Below are 23,619 nucleotides of genomic sequence, written 5' to 3'. Positions count from 1 at the left end.
TTCAACTGGCCCTCTTCCACTGGCATCACAGATCAGGATTACCCAAAAACATAGCCCCTCTATGACTAGTGTTATGTTATGTTAATATTAATATTAAACAACACAAAGTTGCTGTGAAACCCAAAATACACAAGATAAAGTTCCCCTACAAATCAATATAATATTCCCAAATTAAAGTAGGAATGTAATAGAATATATATCGCTAAATATTAATTGAAACCCCACATTAATTTAGTTGCCTGAAAATAATGTAAATCTAATTAAAAGAAATAAATAAATATTAAGCCCTATAACTAAATTTACACAATTAAAATGTGTCTAAAACCTTAGTGTAGCAACAGTGCTCAGGGGGAATGGTTTAATAGAACAGAATCACATTGCACTATATTACTGCAGGATCAAGATAGGCCATATTCAAACTTATTATCAAATTGTAATGTGCGTATTGTCGCTAACCAATAACGATTGTCGAACCTCGATTTGTGTTTCCAACGCACAAATATTTATTCGCAATAAGTTGAAAAAATATGCTCAAGCGATGTAATAGTAAATACAGCCGTTACTTAACGCAGGCGCTCTGGATCCAGTGCAGTCATTCAATCCTGAAGTCTGGGGACAAGAAGTCTGTACTCTGGATCACAAGCTGCTGCTTATATACACAATCAAGTACAGTAATACAATGAAGATGGTATGGCTTGCATCTATTGGTCCGGGTCTCAGGAATGTCCAAGGGGTCGTCGATCATTGGCTGGTTCATCCTAAGGAATCCAAAGGAGGGGGTCATCTCTGCAGGGGGTATGCTCTGCTCTTCCCGCCAGAATTCCTTACTCTTAAGTAGTTCATAATTCCCTATCATTCATAACTTGCGTATGCACTCTGCGATTCCCTCGCAGAGCGCACCAAACAGTAGGATATGTAACAAGGTTCATTATGATACCACTCATGATGTTATTCCTTTAACCCGTTCTGTGTATTTCACTAATATGCATGTAACTCTGATATAACATATAAATACTACTATATTTCGACATAACTGACTATGTGTTGCAACTACCAATAATGTGTACTATTTTATAAGTATGCGTGTTTGTGCAAATGTATGGTAAAAGACCAATTACTGTTGCTGCCACGTGTAGTGGATGCGTACGCCCTTTCACGCCGTAGCGTGCCCTTGTACGACATAGCGTACCGTACGCATCTTTTCAGACAAAGACAACCAAGTTTGCTAGACTTTAATTGAAATGACTTTATCCAATTTGCTGACTTCGACAGTTCCACCCTTTGATAGTGTCTTAAACTATCACCCAATCACCGTTTCAAGTTCAGGATTATACAATACTTCTTCACAGACCATGATCTCGGTATCTGGTACCACCCTTTCAGTCTCTTTCTCAGTGTTACTCTTATGAGACCGTTTTCCACACTTCAACACAGTAGGAACACATTTGACAACTAAACCAATTGCTAAGATGACACCCAGTATAAGGAGAAGGAGCTTACCTACACTCGCAATCATTTCCTGTACCCACTCCCCCAGACCAGAGAACCATTTTGCTGGGTTCAACCATGAGAACCAACCCGCCACCTTTTCCCCGACCTCATATAACGAAGAATTATGGCTCTTTCGAAATTCCCATTTCAGCTGCAAAATTTCATCCATCTTCCGGTCTATAACCTCTTTAGGGTCTTCCGTATTATTAGTAATGTACGTGCAACATTTGACACCGAACTGGGTGGCCAGTGTCACACAGTACCCACCAGTAATAGAGGTGAGATAATTTAGTACCAGTCTATGTTGCACCAACTCCTTCTTGTACGCTTGTAGCTCCCTTCCAGTATACCTGAAAGTGTCATCATACATCTCGGTGATATTATCTATTAATTTAGCTAGGTCTTGGATATACTTAAAGTTTAATGTTCCCCGAGCGGTCCTGGTGAGATCTAGAGCAACCATAACTTGGAAACCAGCAGTTTCACTAATCAATTTTGTAGCTATGGGTTCCTCACCAGGAATCATATTTCTCTTTCCACGGTGTTCATACTGTGTGTGTATGTATGGTGGTGATGTAGTCTTGTGAATATCTACCATTTCTTCATGAGTAATAGTCATGATTTCAGGAACCAGTTTAGCTAAGAAACACAAGCCCTTGGAACTCGGAGTCACCCAGGAATAAGCTTTCCTCCCACAAACAAAATACACATCATCAGGGAGAACATAAGGAACAGTATGCCCATGAATTATATCACACAGAGTTTTGATAAAACTACCCATGCCTAGTGTCTCCATCTGCTCTAGACACGTGTTGGCATTAATGATATTTTCACATTTATCTGTAGAGACTTTTCCAATAGATACCTTCTTATGTTTGGTTATACGCCCTAACTTGTGACTTCCATCAGCATTCCTGCCTAGTAGTGACCTTGTGGGTCTCTCTCTAAAATGAGTGTGGCAAGCCATTGTCTGATCTGATAGGTCAGCCTCCCAATTCTCCAGGCGCTTTGCATGAGATATGTTTAGGCACAGCAACGATCTGCCTATGGAGTATTGTCGAAGCGTCAGACTAGGGGACCTAGTGTTATTGTACCTCCCTTCTATGGGCCTCCCACCCCTTAATTCGAGTACTTCGGATATGTTTAGCGGGAATGGCACTAGTCCTATGTTATGCTGCCCTTGAGGCACGTGAGAGCACACCCAACACTCAGTTTGGTTTAGCACCTTACCCACCAGGGAGTGATAATCCTCCAATGGATGCCCGCCTATATTCAGAGTACTGGGGGACTGACATCGTTGGATGCATCTCTCGTCAACTAGGGAGTTGCAGAACTTGCAGATACAATACTCATCAGACAATAGCCCCTCACACTGCCTCCGAGTTCCTGAGCTAGCAGACCTTTTCATAACCCCTGGACCAAGTTTGATAATGGGCTGCTCAGGATATCCTATTAACTTTTCTTCGGCCTCCATTTCATCCGTATCACTCCCAGAACTCTCCTCCATCCTCCATTCTCCTTCACAAAAATAGAATGTCCTAGAAAAAGTAAAAACAAGGAAAATCCTGGAACAAAAGAAAAACAAAAACCGCCACTCCATCGCTGGAAAGATAGTTCTGAGGCAACGTCTCTGGTTCAGGTGTCTTAACTGCAGGCTTTAGGTCTCCCGGAACAGGCTCACAAGTGACAGCTCTATGTCATCGGTCTGAGTCTTGTCTTGCACTTTCTCCGGATTATGGACTCTCCTGCAGTGGGTGGAATGGACCCAAGTGTCTCTCTCTGCAACCTTCAGTGATGTAGTACTGGTCAGCAGCACTTGGTACGGGCCTTCCCAACGGTCTGTTAAACAACCTGAACGTAAGAAATTGCGGATCATAACATAGTCTCCAGGTTCAACATCATGACAGTTCGTTTCTGGCATACCAGGTGACAGCATTTTTAGTTTTTGTTGTTGTTGTTTCAGCTGTCTACTCATTCTTATAAGATATTGTACAGTCACTTCATTATTACACTTTAAGTCGTCTTGTGGACTCACGATCAAATGAGGTTGTCGTCCGAACAGTATCTCAAAGGGGGACAGATTAAGAGGAGGTCTAGGAGTGGTTCGAATGCTGTGGAGGACCAACGGCAAAGCCTCAGGCCATGCCAACCCAGTTTCAGCCATTATCTTACCTAGTTTGTTCTTGATAGTACCGTTTACTCTCTCCACCTTACCACTGGCTTGTGGTCGGTAAGGGGTGTGAAGTCTGCTACTGATTCCCATGAGTTTACACATATTTTGGAAGACATCACCAGTAAAATGGGTACCCCTATCACTTTCAATGATTCTAGGGATACCGAACCTACACACAAAGTCTTGTACAATTTTCTTTGCAGTGAACACAGCAGTATTAGTGGCTGCCGGATATGCTTCTACCCAACCGGAAAACACATCAATACACACTAACACATACTTCAGATTCCTGCACGGTGGTAGTTGGATATAGTCAATTTGTATTACCTGAAAAGGTCCGTCTGTAGGAGGGATGTGGGATGGCTCAGTTGGAATAGTTTTCCCAACATTTTTCCTCAAACAAGTAAGACATGACATTGCTTTCTTACCAGCTTGAGAGGAAAATCCGGGAGCACACCAGTATGCTCTCACCAGTTTGCACATACCTTCTTTACCCAGGTGAGTCAGGCCGTGTGCTGCTTCAGCCAGGCTTGGATAGTATGTTCGGGGAGCTACAGGCTTACCTTGTCCATCCCTCCAGAGTCCTGAGGACTCTTGACCACATCCCTTCGCCTTCCAGACCGCCTTCTCCTGCAGGGAACACAAATCTTGCATTTCAATTAATTTCTGCGTGTCTAATGTCTGAAAAACCATCATAGTCTCGGTCGATACAGTCATAGGTTGCCCTGCTGCCCATTTAGCAGCTTCGTCTGCCCTGTTGTTGCCCAATGACACTGGGTCTTCTTCAAAGGTATGGGCTTTGCACTTTATGACGGCTACTGTTCTGGGTAACTGTATCGCTGTCAGAAGTCCTTTTATGTGTTGTGAGTGTGCCACTGGTGTACCTGCTGCTGTCGTAAAGTTTCTAAGACGCCAAAGGGCCCCAAAATCATGCACTACCCCGAAGGCGTACCTAGAGTCAGTATATATGTTGGCTGATTTACCCTCTGCCAATTCACACGCTCTCCTTAGTGCTACTAGTTCCGCCACCTGGGCTGAGTGAGGTGGACCAAGGGGTTCAGCTTCTACCACATCCTGATCGTCTACAACAGCGTAACCAGTACATAGCTCTCCTGTCTCTGTCTGTCTATGGCAACTTCCGTCTGTATAAAACGTAAAATCTACATTTTCTAAGGGGGTGTCACATATGTCGGGCCTTGCAGTAAAGGTCTGATTCAGGTGTTCCATACAGTCATGCGTGTCAGTATTCTTGCCTAACTCATCATCAACCAGGGTCTCCTCACCTCCCACCCTTTGTGTCTCTTGAGACACATACGGAAGGTATGTAGCTGGATTTAGGGTGCTACATCGTTTGATGGTGATGTTTGAGGGTGCCATCAGGGCTAGTTCCCACTTTGTGAATCTAGCTGAAGAAACATGTCTGGTTTGGGCTGAATTTAACAGAGCTGATACAGCATGGGGTGTATAGATGGTTGAATTATGTCCTAATACTACATCCTCGCTCTTACTTACTAGAAGGGCCGTTGCTGCTACACTTCTGAGACATGTTGGGAGTGACCTTGCCACATTGTCTAATTGTGCACTGTAGTATGCTACCGGTCTGCTAGCGTCACCATGTTTCTGTGTGAGGACACCTGCTGCACAGCCATCAGCTTCTGTACAAAATAGCTCAAAAGGCTTTTCATAATCAGGTATTCCCAATGCAGGTGCTCTTGTCAGACTATCTTTAAGATTAAAGAACGCTTGCTCCGACTCTTCTGTGTGTATGACACGTTCTGGTTTTGAGGAAGAGACTAGCTCCTGCAATGGTAATGCCAGAATAGAAAAACCTGGGATCCAGGACCTACAGTATCCACACATCCCCAAGAAAGTACGAATCTGCTTCTGGCTCTGCGGCAGGGTCATGTGTTGTATGGCCTCAATTCTGTCGGTTGTCAGGTGTCTTAGCCCCTTAGTGAGGCAGTGTCCTAAGTATTTGACCTTAGTCTGACATGGCTGTAATTTATCCTTTGCCACCTTGTGCCCTGTTTGTGAAAGATGAAGCAACAACAATTTAGTATCATGTAAACATGACATAAAAGAATCAGAGCACAACAACAAATCGTCCACATATTGAATTAGAACAGACCCATTGTGGGGTTGAAAGGATTGCAAACAGTCATGTAAGGCTTGGGAGAAAATACTGGGGCTGTCAATGAACCCCTGGGGTAGTCTGGTCCATGTGTATTGCACTCCCCTGTAGGAGAATGCAAAAAGGTATTGGCAGTCAGGGTGAAGAGGGACTGAAAAGAAAGCAGAACATAGATCAATGACAGTAAAATGACTGGCAGACGGTGGAATCTGCATGAGGATGACAGCTGGATTCGGCACTACGGGGAATTGGCTCTCAACAACTTTGTTAATTCCCCTTAAGTCCTGGACTAATCTATAGCCCCTCCCCCCACTCTTCTTCACAGGGAAAATGGGACTATTTGCTGTACTGGCTGTACGAATTAAAATCCCTTGTTGTAACAGCCTCTCAATAACAGGATATACCCCTAGTTCCACCTCCGGTTTTAATGGATACTGTGGGATTTTTGGGGCTATCCTACCACTTTTTAGATTGACCATGACAGGGGCTACGTTTGCCATCAGTCCAGTGTCCTGTCCATCTCTGGTCCATAGGGAACCTGGTATTTCCAGCAACATCCCCTTTACTTGAGATGGACTTTGTTCTATAACAGGAGAGTGTAACATTAACCTTGGAGGGGTGTCCAATATGTCCTGTACCTCATGTGCAACCTTCTCGGGTATATCTAGGAACACACCATCTGAAGTACAGTATATGACACATCCCATTTTACATAACAAGTCTCTCCCTAGCAAGTTAGTAGGAGCCGCTGCAGCCAAGAGAAACGAATGCTTAGTATGCAGAGGCCCGATAGTAACTTCGGCGGGTTTAGTTAGAGGATAATGTAACACTTTTCCCGTCACCCCCATAGCTGGAATAGTTTTGCTGGTCACCTGTAGATTGAAAGGAGAGGTTATCACAGATCGGGCCGCCCCTGTATCTACAAGAAAAGTTTGTTTCCTGCCAGCTATGTCAACTATCATTGTTGGTTCTTCACTCTGACTCTCAGTTAACCTTACTGGCTGTAGACTACAGGTATGACCTGACCCCTAGCGCTGACTATTGATTTCCCGCGCAGCATTTGCTGCCGTAATATGCGCGGGTAGATGTGAGTCTTCTAGTCTATGTGAATCCTTTCTTGGAGGATATCTATGTGACCCACCCCTATGTGTATTGGGTCTTTCTTTATTACAATCTCTCTTGTAATGTCCTTCCTCGTTACAGTTGAAACACCTGATCACTTTAGGTTTCCTGTTATATGGGTTGTATGCTGGTGGTCGTGTATGCACCCCTTCTAGAGCCTGTATACTTACCGTCATTAACCTATCACTTTTCTCTTCCCTTTTTCTAAAAAGGTTCTTGTCATGCTCCACAGCAGACTCCCTAAGGAAGTCTACCGTGACGCCTCTCCAATTAGGTAATGTGGTTTGTACTCTCGTCTTTAAATTTTCCCTAAGGCCATCCATCAGTACCCCTACAGCTACCTCTCTGTGATGTGGGTCCTCACTTATGTTGGATATCCCAGTAAATCGTGCAATCGCTGTTATAGCTCTAGCAAAGTAATCTGAGGCAGTTTCACTATCCTTTTGTTTAATGGTGAAAATCTTACTCCAATTTACTACTACTGGAAAACAGATGGCTAAGTGTTTGACAATTTGTTCTATATTCCGTTGGTTAATCTCATCAGTCAGGGTGTCATCTTCCTCCAACAAACAATCTCCAATAAATTTTTGTATGTTAGTATTGGGAGGAAGACACGCCCTCAACACTACCCGCCAATCCTTACTGGTTGGTTCATGAGCATTCCCTAAGTCTTTAACAAATTTCTGACATTTAGCTAACTCTTTTCTAGGATCTGGGAATTCAGTCATAATGGAACGTAATTCTGATCTAGTCCAGGGACAATGCATTGTAACATTTCTTAAAGGAACTATACCATCCTTATCTGGTTTCCCATTGGGAACTGATATTGTGCGGACCGGGAACACACCCTCTGGTACACTAACTTCAGGGGACGCTACAGGATTTACAGGCCCTAGATTTAGAACACTTTCACTCCTAGTGATCACGCTACTCTCACCTATCTCAGCCATTTTCTCATACTTGCGCTGAGCCTCTAGTACATTAACAGCATGGGCAATGGCCGAAATCACAGTGGGTTCATCTTCGTTTTCAGATACACTTGATTGAAACTGATTTAAAACAGGGTACAACTTAGTAATTTTTCTATTTTCAGTTTTAACAACGGCTGTACTTACCCCTCCCGCCACATAAGGTGGCAGGGGCGCGCTTGCGCTGAGTTCGTCACGCTTCTCAATGGTTACATCCGCCTTGCGCGCGCTTTTCGCCACGCCTATTTCCGGTTTGCATTCGCTGCTCTGCCACGTGTTACCTTCCATTTGCCACAATTTTAAACAATCATTATGTCTATTTCTCTTTTTCGTTGACTTGATCAACCATATTCTATCTTTTACAGTATTCAGTACCTCTGCATTAAAACTCCCTATTGTTGGGAAAGGCCTATCACAAGCTTTGGTCATCCCGACCCACGTGTCACAATACACAGTTGCATATGCACCATACTTCTTACACATGAGAAACCTCGCTGAACCAATAGGGCCTTCCTTAGGCAGTACACTGACCATCTCTAGCGTATGCTTAGCACCCATGTTGAACAATATACCTTCTACCCGGAACACAGACACACCGCAATGCTCTGTTCCTTCCGGCCAAATGTGAAATACAGACACACCGCAATGCTCTGTTCTTTCCACCTAATAATTTCAACTCTGTTGCTATACTCACCGCTAGAGATCTATAATCCTCGGTGAACGTATTTCCTTTAGCCGCGCTCACTCGCTTTTCCCTAATACAGAAATATCACTGTGGGCCCCAAGGGCTATCAGCTCCTCGATACCCTGGCTAAACCACAAAATCTGCTGAGTTTATTATCGCTGGGAGCGCAAAGTCGATACAATCAACCTGCCTTTCCAGTATAATTCCTCCTAGCTGCTTCACCAATTCGCACTAACGGTGCGACCGGATCGCACTGCCTACCAATACTAATTATTAGCAAACCTTGCGATCTATTGGTAGCGCTTTGCGAAAACCCAGTTTTCGCATTCGGTATACCTGCCCTGTATACCGTCCTTCAGTTGGGCAATCCGCCTCGTCAGACAGCAACTGAGCACCTCAACAATAAAACAGTGTATCTACGTTACAACATCACACACTATACACCTTTTCTGCGCAGAAAATCAAAAGTTCCCAACAATAGTAATAATGTCTCAGAGGCTTTCACAAGTAATTATACTATGCATGTATAATAACTATCAACACGATTGTTTAACCACGTGGCAAGTTTACCGGAAGTTCGCGTACGCACAGCAGGAAGTACACATACGCTAAACAATGCAATACAGTTAAAACGCACAATGACAGAAAAAAGAAACAGTTTTCTCTTTTGTCCCTAGGTTCTAGTTAGCGTGCCCTAGATAATGCAAAACGGACATTCGGTTTCGCAACACAGAGTAAAATTCAGGTTTTGAACACCATGCGTTCTTACCCGTTTATGACGCGTCTCCACCCTTTGTTGAGGAACCGAAATCCGTTGGTCTTGCGTATCATCGGCAACGAAACCTCCAAAGCTCACGAGCCCCCAAATTGTAATGTGCGTATTGTCGCTAACCAATAACGATTGTCGAACCTCGATTTGTGTTTCCAACGCACAAATATTTATTCGCAATAAGTTGAAAAAATATGCTCAAGCGATGTAATAGTAAATACAGCCGTTACTTAACGCAGGCGCTCTGGATCCAGTGCAGTCATTCAATCCTGAAGTCTGGGGACAAGAAGTCTGTACTCTGGATCACAAGCTGCTGCTTATATACACAATCAAGTACAGTAATACAATGAAGATGGTATGGCTTGCATCTATTGGTCCGGGTCTCAGGAATGTCCAAGGGGTCGTCGATCATTGGCTGGTTCATCCTAAGGAATCCAAAGGAGGGGGTCATCTCTGCAGGGGGTATGCTCTGCTCTTCCCGCCAGAATTCCTTACTCTTAAGTAGTTCATAATTCCCTATCATTCATAACTTGCGTATGCACTCTGCGATTCCCTCGCAGAGCGCACCAAACAGTAGGATATGTAACAAGGTTCATTATGATACCACTCATGATGTTATTCCTTTAACCCGTTCTGTGTATTTCACTAATATGCATGTAACTCTGATATAACATATAAATACTACTATATTTCGACATAACTGACTATGTGTTGCAACTACCAATAATGTGTACTATTTTATAAGTATGCGTGTTTGTGCAAATGTATGGTAAAAGACCAATTACTGTTGCTGCCACGTGTAGTGGATGCGTACGCCCTTTCACGCCGTAGCGTGCCCTTGTACGACATAGCGTACCGTACGCATCTTTTCAGACAAAGACAACCAAGTTTGCTAGACTTTAATTGAAATGACTTTATCCAATTTGCTGACTTCGACAACTTTTATTGTTGCTTGATAAAACATCAACGTATTCCGCAGCACTCTATTGTTAATATTAACCCCAAATATATCTCCAGTGAAGGTACAAAAAGAAAAACACTTGCAGTTGGAAAACACAGTCACATTCACACTAGCAATAGAAAAACACAATACTTTACATGACTAAAGTGCTATGTAATAAATTAAACAATCTTTTATAACAGCTTTTGCTTCCCAGCCATTTATGATCCATCAATTCATGCATCAGCCATTTATGATTCCAGCCTTTCCCCCCTAGCTGCTTATATCTGATATTTATGTCTACAGCCATATTTAATACCAGCATTTGCCCCTGCATAACTTATGACACTATAAATTATGAAAAGTTTTACAGCAATATAAAAATATCAGACATAAATAACATGGAAATCTACTTTGCTTTTCAGCAGTACATATTTTATCTATACATTCAGCAGCTTTCATGTGAAAAAAATATTTCATGCAGAACCAAACGCTTACTGCTCAGTGGTTAGATTACAAGTTAACACCTATAATCTAATTTGCCAAGTTACAGAGCGAGAAGTGAGGGCTGGAGACCTCTAGTGCCCAGTGCAGGAGAAAGGTCTGCATGAGAGCGACAGAACTGCCAATCGCTTTGGGAATTTGGAAAGAGGTCTGCAAAAGAATTCACTTTTTCCTTTGTGCTGAACGAGATTTACCTGTTAAAAGTTTTTTGAACTAATGGATAATTGATGGGCAACGCGAGTATTTTTTCCTAGCTTCTGTAAATTTGCGAGACATTCAGACAGTGTCATTCAACGGAAGAGCCTCACAGAACTGTTATATAAGTGTGAACACTGCACTCATCGTTATGCTTCTTCCATCATACGATATAGTCACTATGTTTCACAGGTAATTTAAAACAGCTCTATCGCACCGATTGCAAGTTAAGCAGGAGTATAACCGAGTTCTGCTCTGCACAGCATGTTTGTAAACACCTGACGATTGTTTTATCGGAATAGGTATTGATTATTCATTTTAATCACATGCTTTATTCTTTATTTAATTTGCTAAACACTAACTCAAACTGAAATATATTTTTGAACTATCTCCCTTGTGTGGGAAAATGTCAAACTCTTCTCAAAGTATTTGGATCATGATTTGCATCGCTGGATGTTTGTGGCACTTGACTAATGGAAGCTTTGTGAAAAATCATCTACGATCAAGTTTTATCCAGAGGAAATTAAGTGGCAGAGAAAAACGTGAGATGCAGAGAGAGATATTGTCCATCCTGGGGTTGCCTGGGAGACCCAGACCTGCAAATGGAGGTCAGTTCCCATCCTCAGCACCGTTGTTCATGCTGGATCTTTATCATGCTATGTGCGGGGAGGAAGAAGAAGATGGGGCACAAGGGGTGTCACGGGCGATATTCACCACTTTAAGCACCCAAAGCCCTCCTCTGGGAGCAGTGATGAGTGAGGCTGACACGGTCATGAGTTTTGTCAACATGGGTAAGAACTCCCTTCACCATTACAATAATATAACTATGGAACTGCATACATTTTAGTGATCTGTGTTACACTAGTAACTGAGCCCCTGATCATGGTATATCAGAACTGAATAGAGGGGCAGTCCTATAGAAGTATATGGAGACACTGCAACAGAAAACTATTAGAACTAGAAATCACAGCATATGATATGGCAGAGCAGTACATAACTGTGTAAGACACCCCAGAGTAGCAAATTACAAGTATTTAATGTCACATCATAAAAACATATGATAGGGCAGCATATGGTATTTCAGATAAATGTGTAATGTATAGGACTTCACAGAGAAGCTTTGGTAATTAAGGGCACATCATGCTTATAGGTATCATAGGGCAAATATTTTCATACTGTATATGAAAACATTTCAGGCATAAACAATACTTAAACTACTCATTAGGCAAGAAAAATAAGTATGTTACAAGTTTTTGAACTCTCCTGTAGTTTGTTTGTTTGTCGTAACGTTAATCTGATTGAAGCAATTGTTAGAGTCACACCACAGGGACAATTGATCTCAATAGTGGCTCACTTTTTCTGTATCCTTAATTACTGTATTTCCAACAGTCAGCCTTACCAATAAATTCACTTCACAGCACCTCCATTTTTTTAATTTCATATAGTTTACATAACATGTCGCTCTATCATTGTAATTCTTGGGCAATTGCAAGTAAATTCAGATCACCTACCTATACCAGCATATTTGAAATTATAACTGTCCTTGTAGTTTGAACTGAAATAACCCAACTAATGCACTAACTAAACCAACCAACTAAATGCACTTTGGAATTTATTATACATAAAAAACCATCTTGCCTATTGGATTTTAAACTTTTTTTTTTTATTAAGACGGTCTATTATGGGCATTAAAAGTAAGATACAGACATACACAAGGTATGTTACAAAGTTACAAAGGTATGAAAAGAACCTTATTGCAGATATAGTGCAATAAATAAATTGATTTTAAGTGTATAACATGCTATATTTTTAACTGATGATGTATTACATGCACAATCAGCATAATGTTTAATTTTATGACAAGCAGTATCTAGGGCAAAATACAAATCAATATTAATTTACAATGCAGCTTTAAATGTAGTTCTTTCTAGAAGTTAAGGGCTGACCAACAGCTTGTCTCTTGTTAACTGTACAAAGCAAATACTTCTACAGGCAAAAGTAAAGGTGGACAGAAACCAACCCAGTTTAATGCTGGCAGCGGCTGTGAGTCTATCAATAGTAAATGGAAAATGTATTAGAGATACAATGCTGTATGTAAGGTACACACACACACACACACACACACACACACACACACACACACACACCATAATCAGTGAGTAGTAACCAATCAGATTCTAGCTGTCAATTTGTAGACTATACTAATTAAATGATAACTACATTATAGGCAACATCTCCACTTTTTAAACCTGCAGCTTGATAAATTTACCCCTAAGTGTCTATGTGTGTAATTTTTCTGAGATCCAAAAGTAATATTACCGATTAGAAAGCATTTTTTATGTGTCAATCTGGAGACCCCAAAATCATATTCTGAAATCCAAATCAGAGTCCCAATTGACAGGGTGTGCCCCTCTGAAAAATAATCCATTAATAAGGTTATTGTATAAACAGCATTTATTTAGAAGAGAACTCAAACATCCGTGCAAGGTGCTAACATTTCAGCGTATGTACCAGAGGTGGAACTAGAGAGCTGTGGGCCCCGGTCCAGAGAGGCGGGGATGAGGGAACTGGGGCCCCTGACTCTCTGCACCTGCCATGCAGCAGGACCCTTTATCTCCATGGGTCCCGGTGCACTGCACTTGCCGCACCAATTGTAGTTCTGCCACTGGCATGTACTACAGAGTATATCTAGCAACACCACATTCTTCTATTTCATCTTCAGTTGGCTGGGTGTGTGCAGTTCTTTCTCCCCATTGCCACATCTTTGGTCCAAAGGCAGGATTGAACTGACAATTAGGAAAAGTTGTTTGCGCTGGACAGTTCAAACCCAATGACATCAGATTTGTGAAACACTGGTAGCGGCACAGCACACTCACCAAAGGTAGAAACGTAGCAAAACAACTAAGGGCTATATACACACTGCTAAAGATTATATATAGTATATATAGCAAATGATTAGAAATAGGATAATAGTTACATTTGCAAAACAGAACCTTTGTGTTTATTTTGATCATCTAACGAAAGAGCGGACTTTTCTTTACTATTACAAACTAAGAAATATGAAATAAATACAATATATGCATAGCAAATAGGAGCAATATGGCAATTTGCTAATTATCCCTGCAGCATTGGTGAGCACTACAATGCATCCATAGGTCTTCAATATAGCTCTATATGACTCTCATGAAGAGCTGTATCAAAGGTCTAAGGTTGGATTGAGTCCCCCAATGCAGCTTTTCACTGTAGATAACAGGATTTCTAAAAAAGAAAAGTGCTTTCTATTTGCTCTATGGAGGGACATGTAATATTGAGAAGAGTGCAACCCATTAAATTACTAATGGGGCCATATGAGTGGTTAATTGGCAGAGATCTGAAGGGTTCTCTATGTGTGTAAAAAATATATTTGAATTCCTTGCAACCCACCCCATAACAGGTTAAATGTAAGTTGTCCTCCCATAAAAAATATATTTTAAAAATGTTGGAACCAACTGTATAGTTAATTATTCTATATATTTCCACATATGTATGAAGTCAATAATATTATAATAATAATATTTAGATAATGTAATACTGTTACTATAGTAACTTGGTATATTCAGCATCTTGCGAATGTTTTTTGCCATAAATAGCAGATTATCATGACCAAATGTGTTATATTTACCTGTGTTCATTGTGCATACAGAAACACAAGCAACATATTTTGGCATCTTTAGCCTATAATTTTCTTGTGGTGACTCTGGTTACTCTAAAGAACAGGTTACCACAATCTACCCACCCACATTCTTCCTGGGCTAGTGCATGTTGCAAAACTGGAAAGAAATGCTGAAAGTACGAGTCTATAATTGCTTATTCTCAATCACATGCATGAAGTTTATTAATGAAACAATGATGGTTAATCTAGTCACAGCCCACCAGAATAGGGGGTATTAGCAATAAGGGAAGATCTCAATAGATTTTAGCTATGTTTTATGAACATGTTCCAAACACAACGCTAGTACACAAATATGCAATCATGGTGACTGATAGCAACTTCTGGTGATTCTGGCAGTGCACAGCAATAGACTGTATAATATGCATTAGTAGCTTATTTCTTACTGTTTATGTAGCATTGCACAGACTTGTGCTATGTATAGGAGTGGTTTTGCATTTTATGTGGTCACATGTTGACTGCAGATGTGTGTAACAGAAAAGCAGTAAGTAATAATTAGTTCAGAGTTACATCCACACTTATTTAACACTGAATTTGCAGTTCATCAGATGGTTCTTATAAAATTCTGTATAGCCAAATTGAGATGTAAATACATAAAGTGAAAAGACGCTGCTTATCAAGTCTTTCAATTAGTTGCTGCCCTCTCAGGCACCTATCAAAATCATCAGCAGTTATTTATATAGCGCTAGCATAATCCGTAGCGCTTTACTATTTGGAACATACACAGTAATAAAACTATACTGGGTAATACAGACAGAGAGGTAAGGGCTCTGCTCGCAAGCTTACAATCTATAGGACAGTGGGAGTTTGATACATGAGGGTAAGTGCTACATATTACATATTGGTCCAGCCAGATTGCAAAGGTAAAAATTGTTTAGTGCGCTATATGATCCACTCACATAGCAGTGTCGGTCAAGAGGACAGAGAGTTGTTGTCTTTTGTGAACTGTGTAAAGGGTGGTAATAGGGTACCATAGGGAGGTTAAGAGGGTGGTTGTGGAATTATATAACCTTGTCTGAAGAGGTGGGTTTTCAGAGAACACTTGAAAGTTTGAAGACCTGCAGATCTTGTGCAGAACAGAAGTGTCAAGTTGAGAGATATTTTGAGACAAGTGGTGGTGCAGTTTTGTTGACAGCCTTATATGTTAGTAGAAGTATTTGATATTGAATTCGGTAATAGACAGACAGCCAATGTATAGACTGACAGAGCAGCTCAGTCATGAGAAACTGATTTGTAAGGAAAATCATTCTAGCTGCCACATACAAAATAGATTGTAGGGGTGCAGATACGGGCCAGTAAGGATTGTATTGCAATAGTCAATGCGGGAGATGATGAGTGCATGAATTAAGGTTTTTGCATTGTCTTGTGTGAGATATGTACGTATTCTGAAAATGTTTTTTAGATGTATGTAACAGGATGTATATATAGATTGTATGTGGCGAACAAAGGATAGTTATGAGCCAAGGATCACACCTAGGCAGCGAGCTTGTGGGTTTGGATGTCAACAGAAATAAAAATGTCAGGTAACTTTTCTTTTGATGGTGGGAAAATTATGAACTTTGTATTTGAAATATTAACTTTGAGTTGAAGAGGGGACATCCAAGATGAAATGGAAAAAAGACAGTAACGCTAGCTAACACAGATGGTGAGAGATCAGGAGAGGATAGATACATTTGTGTATCATCGGCATAGAGATGATACTGAAATCCACAGGAGTTTATTAGTTTTCCAAGAGTAGTGGTATAGATAAAGAAGAGCAGAGGACCAAGGATTGAACCTTGTGGTACTCCAACTGATAAAAGAAGCAGAGAGAGGTGGATCAAGGAAAACTAACACCAAAAGGACGATTAGATAGGTAGGATGAGAACCTGGATAGGATAGTGTCCTGAAGACCTAGGGATTGCAGAAGAGAGTGGTCAACAGTGTCGAATGCAGCAGAGAGATCTCGGAGAATTAGTGAGTAATGGTCTATAGATTTTGCAGATTCTGTGGAGTGTTGAGAACAAAAGCCTGACTAAAGAGGGTCCAATAGGTTGTGTGAGAAAAGAAAGCTTGTGAGACAAGCTTGGATTGGCATGGGAGCTAAGAGATGGGAACGTAATTTGAGAGAGAAAGTTTGGGTCAGCGTTTAGTTTTTTCAGAATAGGAGTGTCACGGGCACTAGGAGGCTTTACCCAGTATCACCCGCTGATGGTCTTATCAGAGCAGTAGAGTTGGTATATGATACTCTGATGGCAGGGTGATAATGAACTGGAAACAGCAGATGGTTAGAGAATGCTCAGAAAGTCTATGACTAGCAGCACTGGTAAACAATGGGTAACTGAACACGAGGATCTGGATGGACAAGGCACGTGAGGGTAGTCAGTGGTCTGCGCACGGCAAGTTGTACCACTGCTATAGTGAGAAGAATGTCCAGGAGTAATAAGGAGGTGGAAGTCAGCGGTCTGCGTATAGCAAGTTGTACCGCTGTCTGTAGTGAAGGAATGGAATCCAGGTGAAGGTCACGGGGAGGTCAGTGGTCTGCGAGTAGCAAGTTGTACCACTGCTTATGTGAGAGGATATATGCAACTGGTGACACAGGGAAACAGGAATCAGTGGTCTGCCTCTAGCAAGTTGTACCACTGAATATATATGTGAGGAAGGACACGAGGAGATAAATGCTATGCAGAGTCTACACGGGTACACTGAACTTGATCCCACGTTGAACTGCACACAATGATAATAATGAATGAACAGCACTGCACAGATAAACAAAGTCACTCAAATAGTCCAGCAAAAGGAAACACAGTCAATAATAGCAATAGTCTCAGAGGATGGAAACTCCGGAGGAGGACAACTCAGTCCAGATGGATATGCAATACACCAGCACAGTCAATGAGAAGTATGCATACCGTGGTTCAGATGAGCAGGCTGTTAGGGATAGCTGCAGGGATACCTGAGCGGCCGGAACCAGACGAGATGCGAAGTCCTTGCAGAATGGAAGCGGCAGGTAGGTGCAGTGCACTGTAGGTAGGACAGCAAAGATGACAAATACTCAGGAGGCAGTAGTATATTGAATAGAACAGCAGGAGACCACGGAAGAGTTGAAGCGATGTAGCAAAGCTGGAAGCCGAGGAGCGTAGACTCGAAGCAACAGGCGAGTTGACACAAATGGACACACTGTAGAAGCAGTAGGCAGCGGGTCAGCTGACGGCAGGTAGAATGTAGACTGGAGCGCTGAGACGAGCAGACTCTGTAGACACGCTGAAGTAGCGAACAGGAATCAGCTGGAACAGTAGCGATGTAACTCAGGAGAGTTTGCAGTAATCTGTAGCTGTAGATACACGGAGGCAGCGGATAGGAATCAGCTGCTGGAGTCACGAAGAAACACAGGAGAGTTTGCAGTAATCTGTAGCTGTAGATACACGGAGGCAGCGGATAGGAATCAGCTGCTGGAGTCACGAAGAAACACAGGAGAGTTTGCAGTAATCTGTAGCTGTAGATACACGGAGGCAGCGGATAGGAATCAGCTGCTGGAGTCACGATGAAACACAGGAGAGTTTGCAGTAATCTGTAGCTGTAGATACACGGAGGCAGCGGATAGGAATCAGCTGCTGGAGTCACGAAGAAACACAGGAGAGTTTGCAGTAATCTGTAGCTGTAGATACACGGAGGCAGCGGATAGGAATCAGCTGCCGAAGTCACTAGGAAACACAGGAATAGAAGTGGTCTGGAAACCACAAACGGCAAACAGGAATCAGCATTAGCTGAACACACGAGGAGGCACTGGAACACCTTCAGAGACTCATGAGGAATGAGACTCCATGAGACTCCAAGATCAGGCAATGTGGTATTGACCACAGGTGCTTAATATAGGGAGTGTTGCCTGATCAGTCAATTAAGTTAAAGGAACAGAACTGAAGGTTAAAAGGGACTGCACATGCGCAGTACCTCATAATAATGGACGGACACGGTTCCTAGCTACTTTAGAAGTGGCACTCACAGTCCGGTGAGTGACAGTACCCCCCCTTTTAAAGGTGGGCACAGAACACCTGGAACCGGGTTTGTCCGGGAATTTGGTATAGAACTTCTTCAAGAGCGCTGGAGCGTTGAGATCTTCAGCTTTGATCCATGAACGCTCCTCAGGACCAAAGCCTTTCCAATGCACGAGGAAACGAAGAACTCCTCGCGAAATTTTAGCATCCAAAACCTGAGTAATCTCAAAGTCTTCCTCCTGATGAACTTGAAGTGGCTGTGGTGCTGAAGGAGGGATCGAAAAACGGTTGATGATGAGAGGTTTGAGCAAGGAAACATGGAAGGCATTGGAAATACGAAGACTCTTGGGAAGTAAAAGTTTGAAGCAAACTGGATTAATAACTTGAATGATCCTATATGGACCAATAAAACGGGGAGCAAATTTCATGGATGGAACCTTCAAACGAATATTCTTAGTAGATAGCCACACCCGGTCTCCGACTTTCAATGGTGGAATAGCCCGTCTCTTTTTGTCCGCAAAAGACTTATATCTGGCAGATGTCTTCTTTAAACAGGTTTTTACCTGAGCCCAAATATTTTTGAAGGTTTGACACAAAGTCTCAACAGCAGGAACTTGGGTGGGCGGGAGGGCAGGAAATTCCGGGAAAGACGGATGGTGACTGTAAACCACAAAGAATGGAGTTTTAGATGATGACTCATGGTACATGTTGTTATGAGCAAATTCAGCCCAAGGAAGTAATTCTACCCAGTTGTCTTGATTGGCTGATGAGAACATCCTTAAGAAAGTCTCAAGATCTTGGTTGACTCTTTCAGTTTGTCTGTTCGATTGGGGATGGTAGGAAGATGAGCGTGGCAATCGTATGCCCAAGGTCTTGCAAAGGGCCCGCCAGAATCTGGACACGAATTGTACTCCTCTATCTGACACGATTTCGGACGGACATCCATGGATACGGAAAATTTCTCTAATGAAATGTTCAGCCAGGGTAGAAGAAGAAGGTAAACCAGACAAGGGAACGAAATGCGCCATCTTAGAAAATCTATCCACCACTACCCAAATGGTGTTGCAATTCTTACTAGGAGGAAGCTCAGTGACAAAGTCCATACTAATATGGGTCCAAGGCTTAGATGGAATGGGTAGTGGCTGAAGCAACCCCGCTGGAGTTCTGCGGGGGGTCTTGAACTGGGAGCATAAATCGCATGCTGCGATAAACTCTTTGACATCTCTCCTCATAGAAGGCCACCAATAACTTCGAGAGAGGATTTCAAAGGTCTTGCGTTCACCAGCGTGTCCAGAGAAACGAGAAGAGTGAAACCATAAAAGGATTTTTTTCCTAAGAGCAGGAGGCACGAGGGTCTTCCCAAATGGTAGCACTTTCGTGGAAGAAGCAGCCAGAGAAACACATTTGGGGTCTAATATAAAGTGGTTGGGATTCTCTTCAACGTCTGAGGACGCCACGAAGGCTCGAGATAAAGCATCTGCTTTTTTATTCTTTGCAGCTGGTTTGAAGGTTATGATAAGATCAAAACGGGAAAAGAAAAGAGACCATCTTGCCTGACGAGGATTTAAACATTGAGCAGACTGTAGGTATGACAAATTTTTATGATCTGTAAAAATTGTCACTGGATGACGAGCTCCCTCTAACAAATATCTCCACTCCTCCAATGCTACTTTAATAGCCAGCAACTCCTTGTCCCCGATGGTGTAATTCTTCTCCGCAGGCAGAAGACCCCGAGAGTAAAAGGCACAAGGATGGAACTTTTGTTGCTCCGATTTCTGGGAGAGAATGGCTCCTAAACCAACATTAGAGGCATCTACTTCTAGGAAGAAGGGAAGCATCACATCAGGCTGTCGAAGGATGGGAGCAGAGGAGAAGGACTCTTTAAGAAATTGAAAGGCTTGGAGATCCTCAGATGACCATTGCTTAGTATTGGCCCCTTTGCGAGTAAGAGCCACAATGGGAGATGCAATTGAAGAGAAGTCTTGAATAAAGCGTCTATAGTAGTTGGCGAAACCTAAAAAACGCTGAATGGCCCGAAGAGTGGTTGGCTGAGGCCAAAGTAACACAGCATTCACCTTTTCTGGATCCATTTGTAGACCAACTCCGGAAACAATATAACCCAAAAATGGAATCTGGGGCAACTCAAATGAACATTTTTCTAGTTTACAGAATAATGAATTTTTCCGGAGTCTGGAAAGAACTTCGGCCACGTGTTGGTGATGTGAAGGCAGGTCTTGGGAAAAGATGAGTATGTCGTCCAGATATACTACGACACATACATATAACAAGTCCCGAAAGATCTCATTAATGAAGCCCTGGAAAACAGCAGGGGCATTACATAACCCGAAGGGCATTACTAAGTATTCATAATGCCCATCTCTGGTGTTAAAAGCTGTTTTCCATTCATCACCGGACCTGATTCTAATCAAATTGTAGGCACCACGAAGATCCAACTTAGTAAAAATCCGGGCTCCCTTGATCCGATCGAACAACTCAGTAATCAGAGGAATGGGGTACCAATTTTTGATAGTGATAGCATTAAGTCCACGAAAATCTATGCAGGGGCGTAATGATCCATCTTTCTTCTTCACGAAAAAGAACCCAGCTCCAGCGGGAGAAGTAGAAGGTTGAATAAATCCTCGCTGGAGATTCTCTTGGATGTATTCAGCAGTAGCCTGAGTCTCAGGTAATGAAAGTGGATAAACACAACCCCTAGGTGGAATCTTGCCAGGTAACAGGTCAATCGGACAATCCCATGAACGATGAGGGGGAAGACGTTCAGACTGAGCTTTATCAAAGACATCGGCAAATGAAGCATACTGAGGAGGAAGTCCCGGTGAGGAAGGTGAAATGGAGGTTTGCTGTATTCTACGAGGAACAACACGAGAAAGACAATGTTGGTGACATTCAGGTCCCCAAGACGTAACTTGAGGAGTGCGCCAGTCAATGTGGGGAGAATGACATTGAAGCCATGGAAGGCCTAAAACAATCGGACTTGTAGTAACAGGAAGGATTAAAAACGAAATTTCTTCTCGGTGTAGAACACCAATCTGAAGGGTCACTGAAGACGTACTTTGGGTGATGAGACCGTTGATAATACGTGATCCATCGATAGCAGTCATCGTAACAGGAGTCTTCAGGGTAATCACTGGTAGGGACCATTGATTTACAAGGGATTCAGAAATGAAATTTCCCGCAGCTCCTGAATCAATTAGAGCTTGGGACTCAAAAGACTTAGTAGCAAATGAAATGGTAACGTCAAATGCACAGATTTTTGATTTCGTAGAAGATGGAGAGGACTCCAGGGACCCTAACTTCACCTCTCCAGAACTAGTTAGGGCCTGGCATTTCCCGATTTTTTGGGGCATGCCTGGAGCATATGTGTGGCATCAGCACAATAGATACAAAGTCTATTCTTAATTCTTCGATTCCTCTCTGCAGAGGTTAGTTTGGAACGTCCAATCTCCATCGGTATTACCGGGGTTGAAGCAGGACGAATGTCACGGGCACTAGGAGTCTTTACCCAGGGATCACCAGGTGATAGGCTTACCAGAGCAGTATAGGTGGTAATATGGTACTCTGGTAGCAGGGTGATCACGGAACAGGAAATAGCAGATGATGAGATGCTCAGGAAAGTCTATGACTAGCAGCACTGGCAATATGGAAGAAGTAATACACGAGGAACTGTATGGACAAAGGACACGTGAAGGTAGTCAGTGGTCTGCGGTAGCAAGTTGTACCACTGCTATAGTGAGGAGGAATGTCCAACAGAAACGAGGAGGTGATGAGAGTCAGCGGTCTGCGGATAGCAAGTTGTACCGCTGTCTGAGTGAAGGAATGGAATCCAAGTGGAGGTATCCGGGGAGTCAGTGGTCTGCGTTAGCAAGTTGTACCACTGCTATGTGAGAGGATACTGGAACGGGTGAAACTGTAAACAGGAGTCAGTGGTCTGCCACTAGCAAGTTGTACCACTGAATATATATGTGAGGAGGTGCACGGGGAGAGACTGCAACACAATATATACACGGGCACCTTGACTTTGATCCACAGTAATATGCACAATATATACACAGACACCTTGACTTTGATCCACAGTAATATGCACAATATAAATGTATGAATGACTGAACAACACTGCCAATATAGGAAGTCTCTTGAAGTAATCCAGCATGAGATAACACAGTCAATGATGGCAATAGAGTCAGCAGATAGTACACTCCAGAGGAGAACCAACACAGTCAATGATGGCAATAGACTCAGCGGATAGTACACTCCAGAGGAGAACCAACACAGTCCAGCAAGGTATGCAATACACAGCACAGTCAATGGGAAGTATGCATACCGTGGTTCAGGAGAAGGCAGTCAGACAGGAGTGCAGAGATACCTGAAGGGCAGGAGCCCAGCAGGATCCAAAGTCCCTGGATGGGTGAAGCGGTGGTCTAGCAGGTGCAGCGCACAGGTAGGTAGACCAGCAGGGAACACAGGAAGGCGTGGACAGCGGATCAGCAGTAGATGGATGAGTAGCGCTGAGAAGTAACAGCAGCGGGTCTCTGCGGGAACACGGAGGTAGCCAATAGCAACCAGCAGGTGCAGTAACGATGGGACACCGGAGCAGAGTTGAACTGGAACAGTTGGTCACGGAGAGTAGCGGGTAGCAATAGTGGCAGCAGACTCAAGGAAACACGGGAGAGTTGACAAGGGCTGAAGACTGAAGCGCACAGAGGCAGCGGATAGGAATCAGCTAAACAGTCACGATGAAACACAGACGGGTTGCAGGTTGAAGACTGTAGTGCACGGAGGCAGCGGATAGGAATCAGCTAGCAGTCACGATGATGAAACACAGACAAGTTGCAGGTTGAAGCCTGTAGTGCACGGAGGCAGCGGATAGGAATAAGCCAACCAGTCACGATGATGAAACACAGACGAGTTGCAGGTTGAAGCCTGTAGTGCACGGAGGC

The 23,619-nt window shown here is 42.8% G+C and overlaps 1 protein-coding gene across 1 annotated transcript in view; it reads left to right on the top strand.

Moving 5' to 3' along the window:
• Positions 1-10,880: 10,880 nt before the first annotated feature.
• Positions 10,881-23,619, top strand: part of LOC142140278 (bone morphogenetic protein 8B-like) — a 99,500-nt gene continuing 86,761 nt past the window's right edge. Inside the window, exon 1 of the mRNA XM_075198093.1 lies at positions 10,881-11,769. Within this exon, the coding sequence (XP_075054194.1) occupies positions 11,385-11,769 (385 nt within the window). The 5' untranslated portion in view covers positions 10,881-11,384. The remainder of the gene's footprint in view (positions 11,770-23,619) is intronic.

This window comes from Mixophyes fleayi, chromosome 2 (genome assembly GCF_038048845.1).
Source record: "Mixophyes fleayi isolate aMixFle1 chromosome 2, aMixFle1.hap1, whole genome shotgun sequence".
Taxonomy (NCBI): Eukaryota; Metazoa; Chordata; class Amphibia; order Anura; family Limnodynastidae; genus Mixophyes; species Mixophyes fleayi.
The sequence above is the reverse complement of the archived record's forward strand: the minus strand, read 5'-3'. Positions and strand labels throughout refer to the sequence as shown.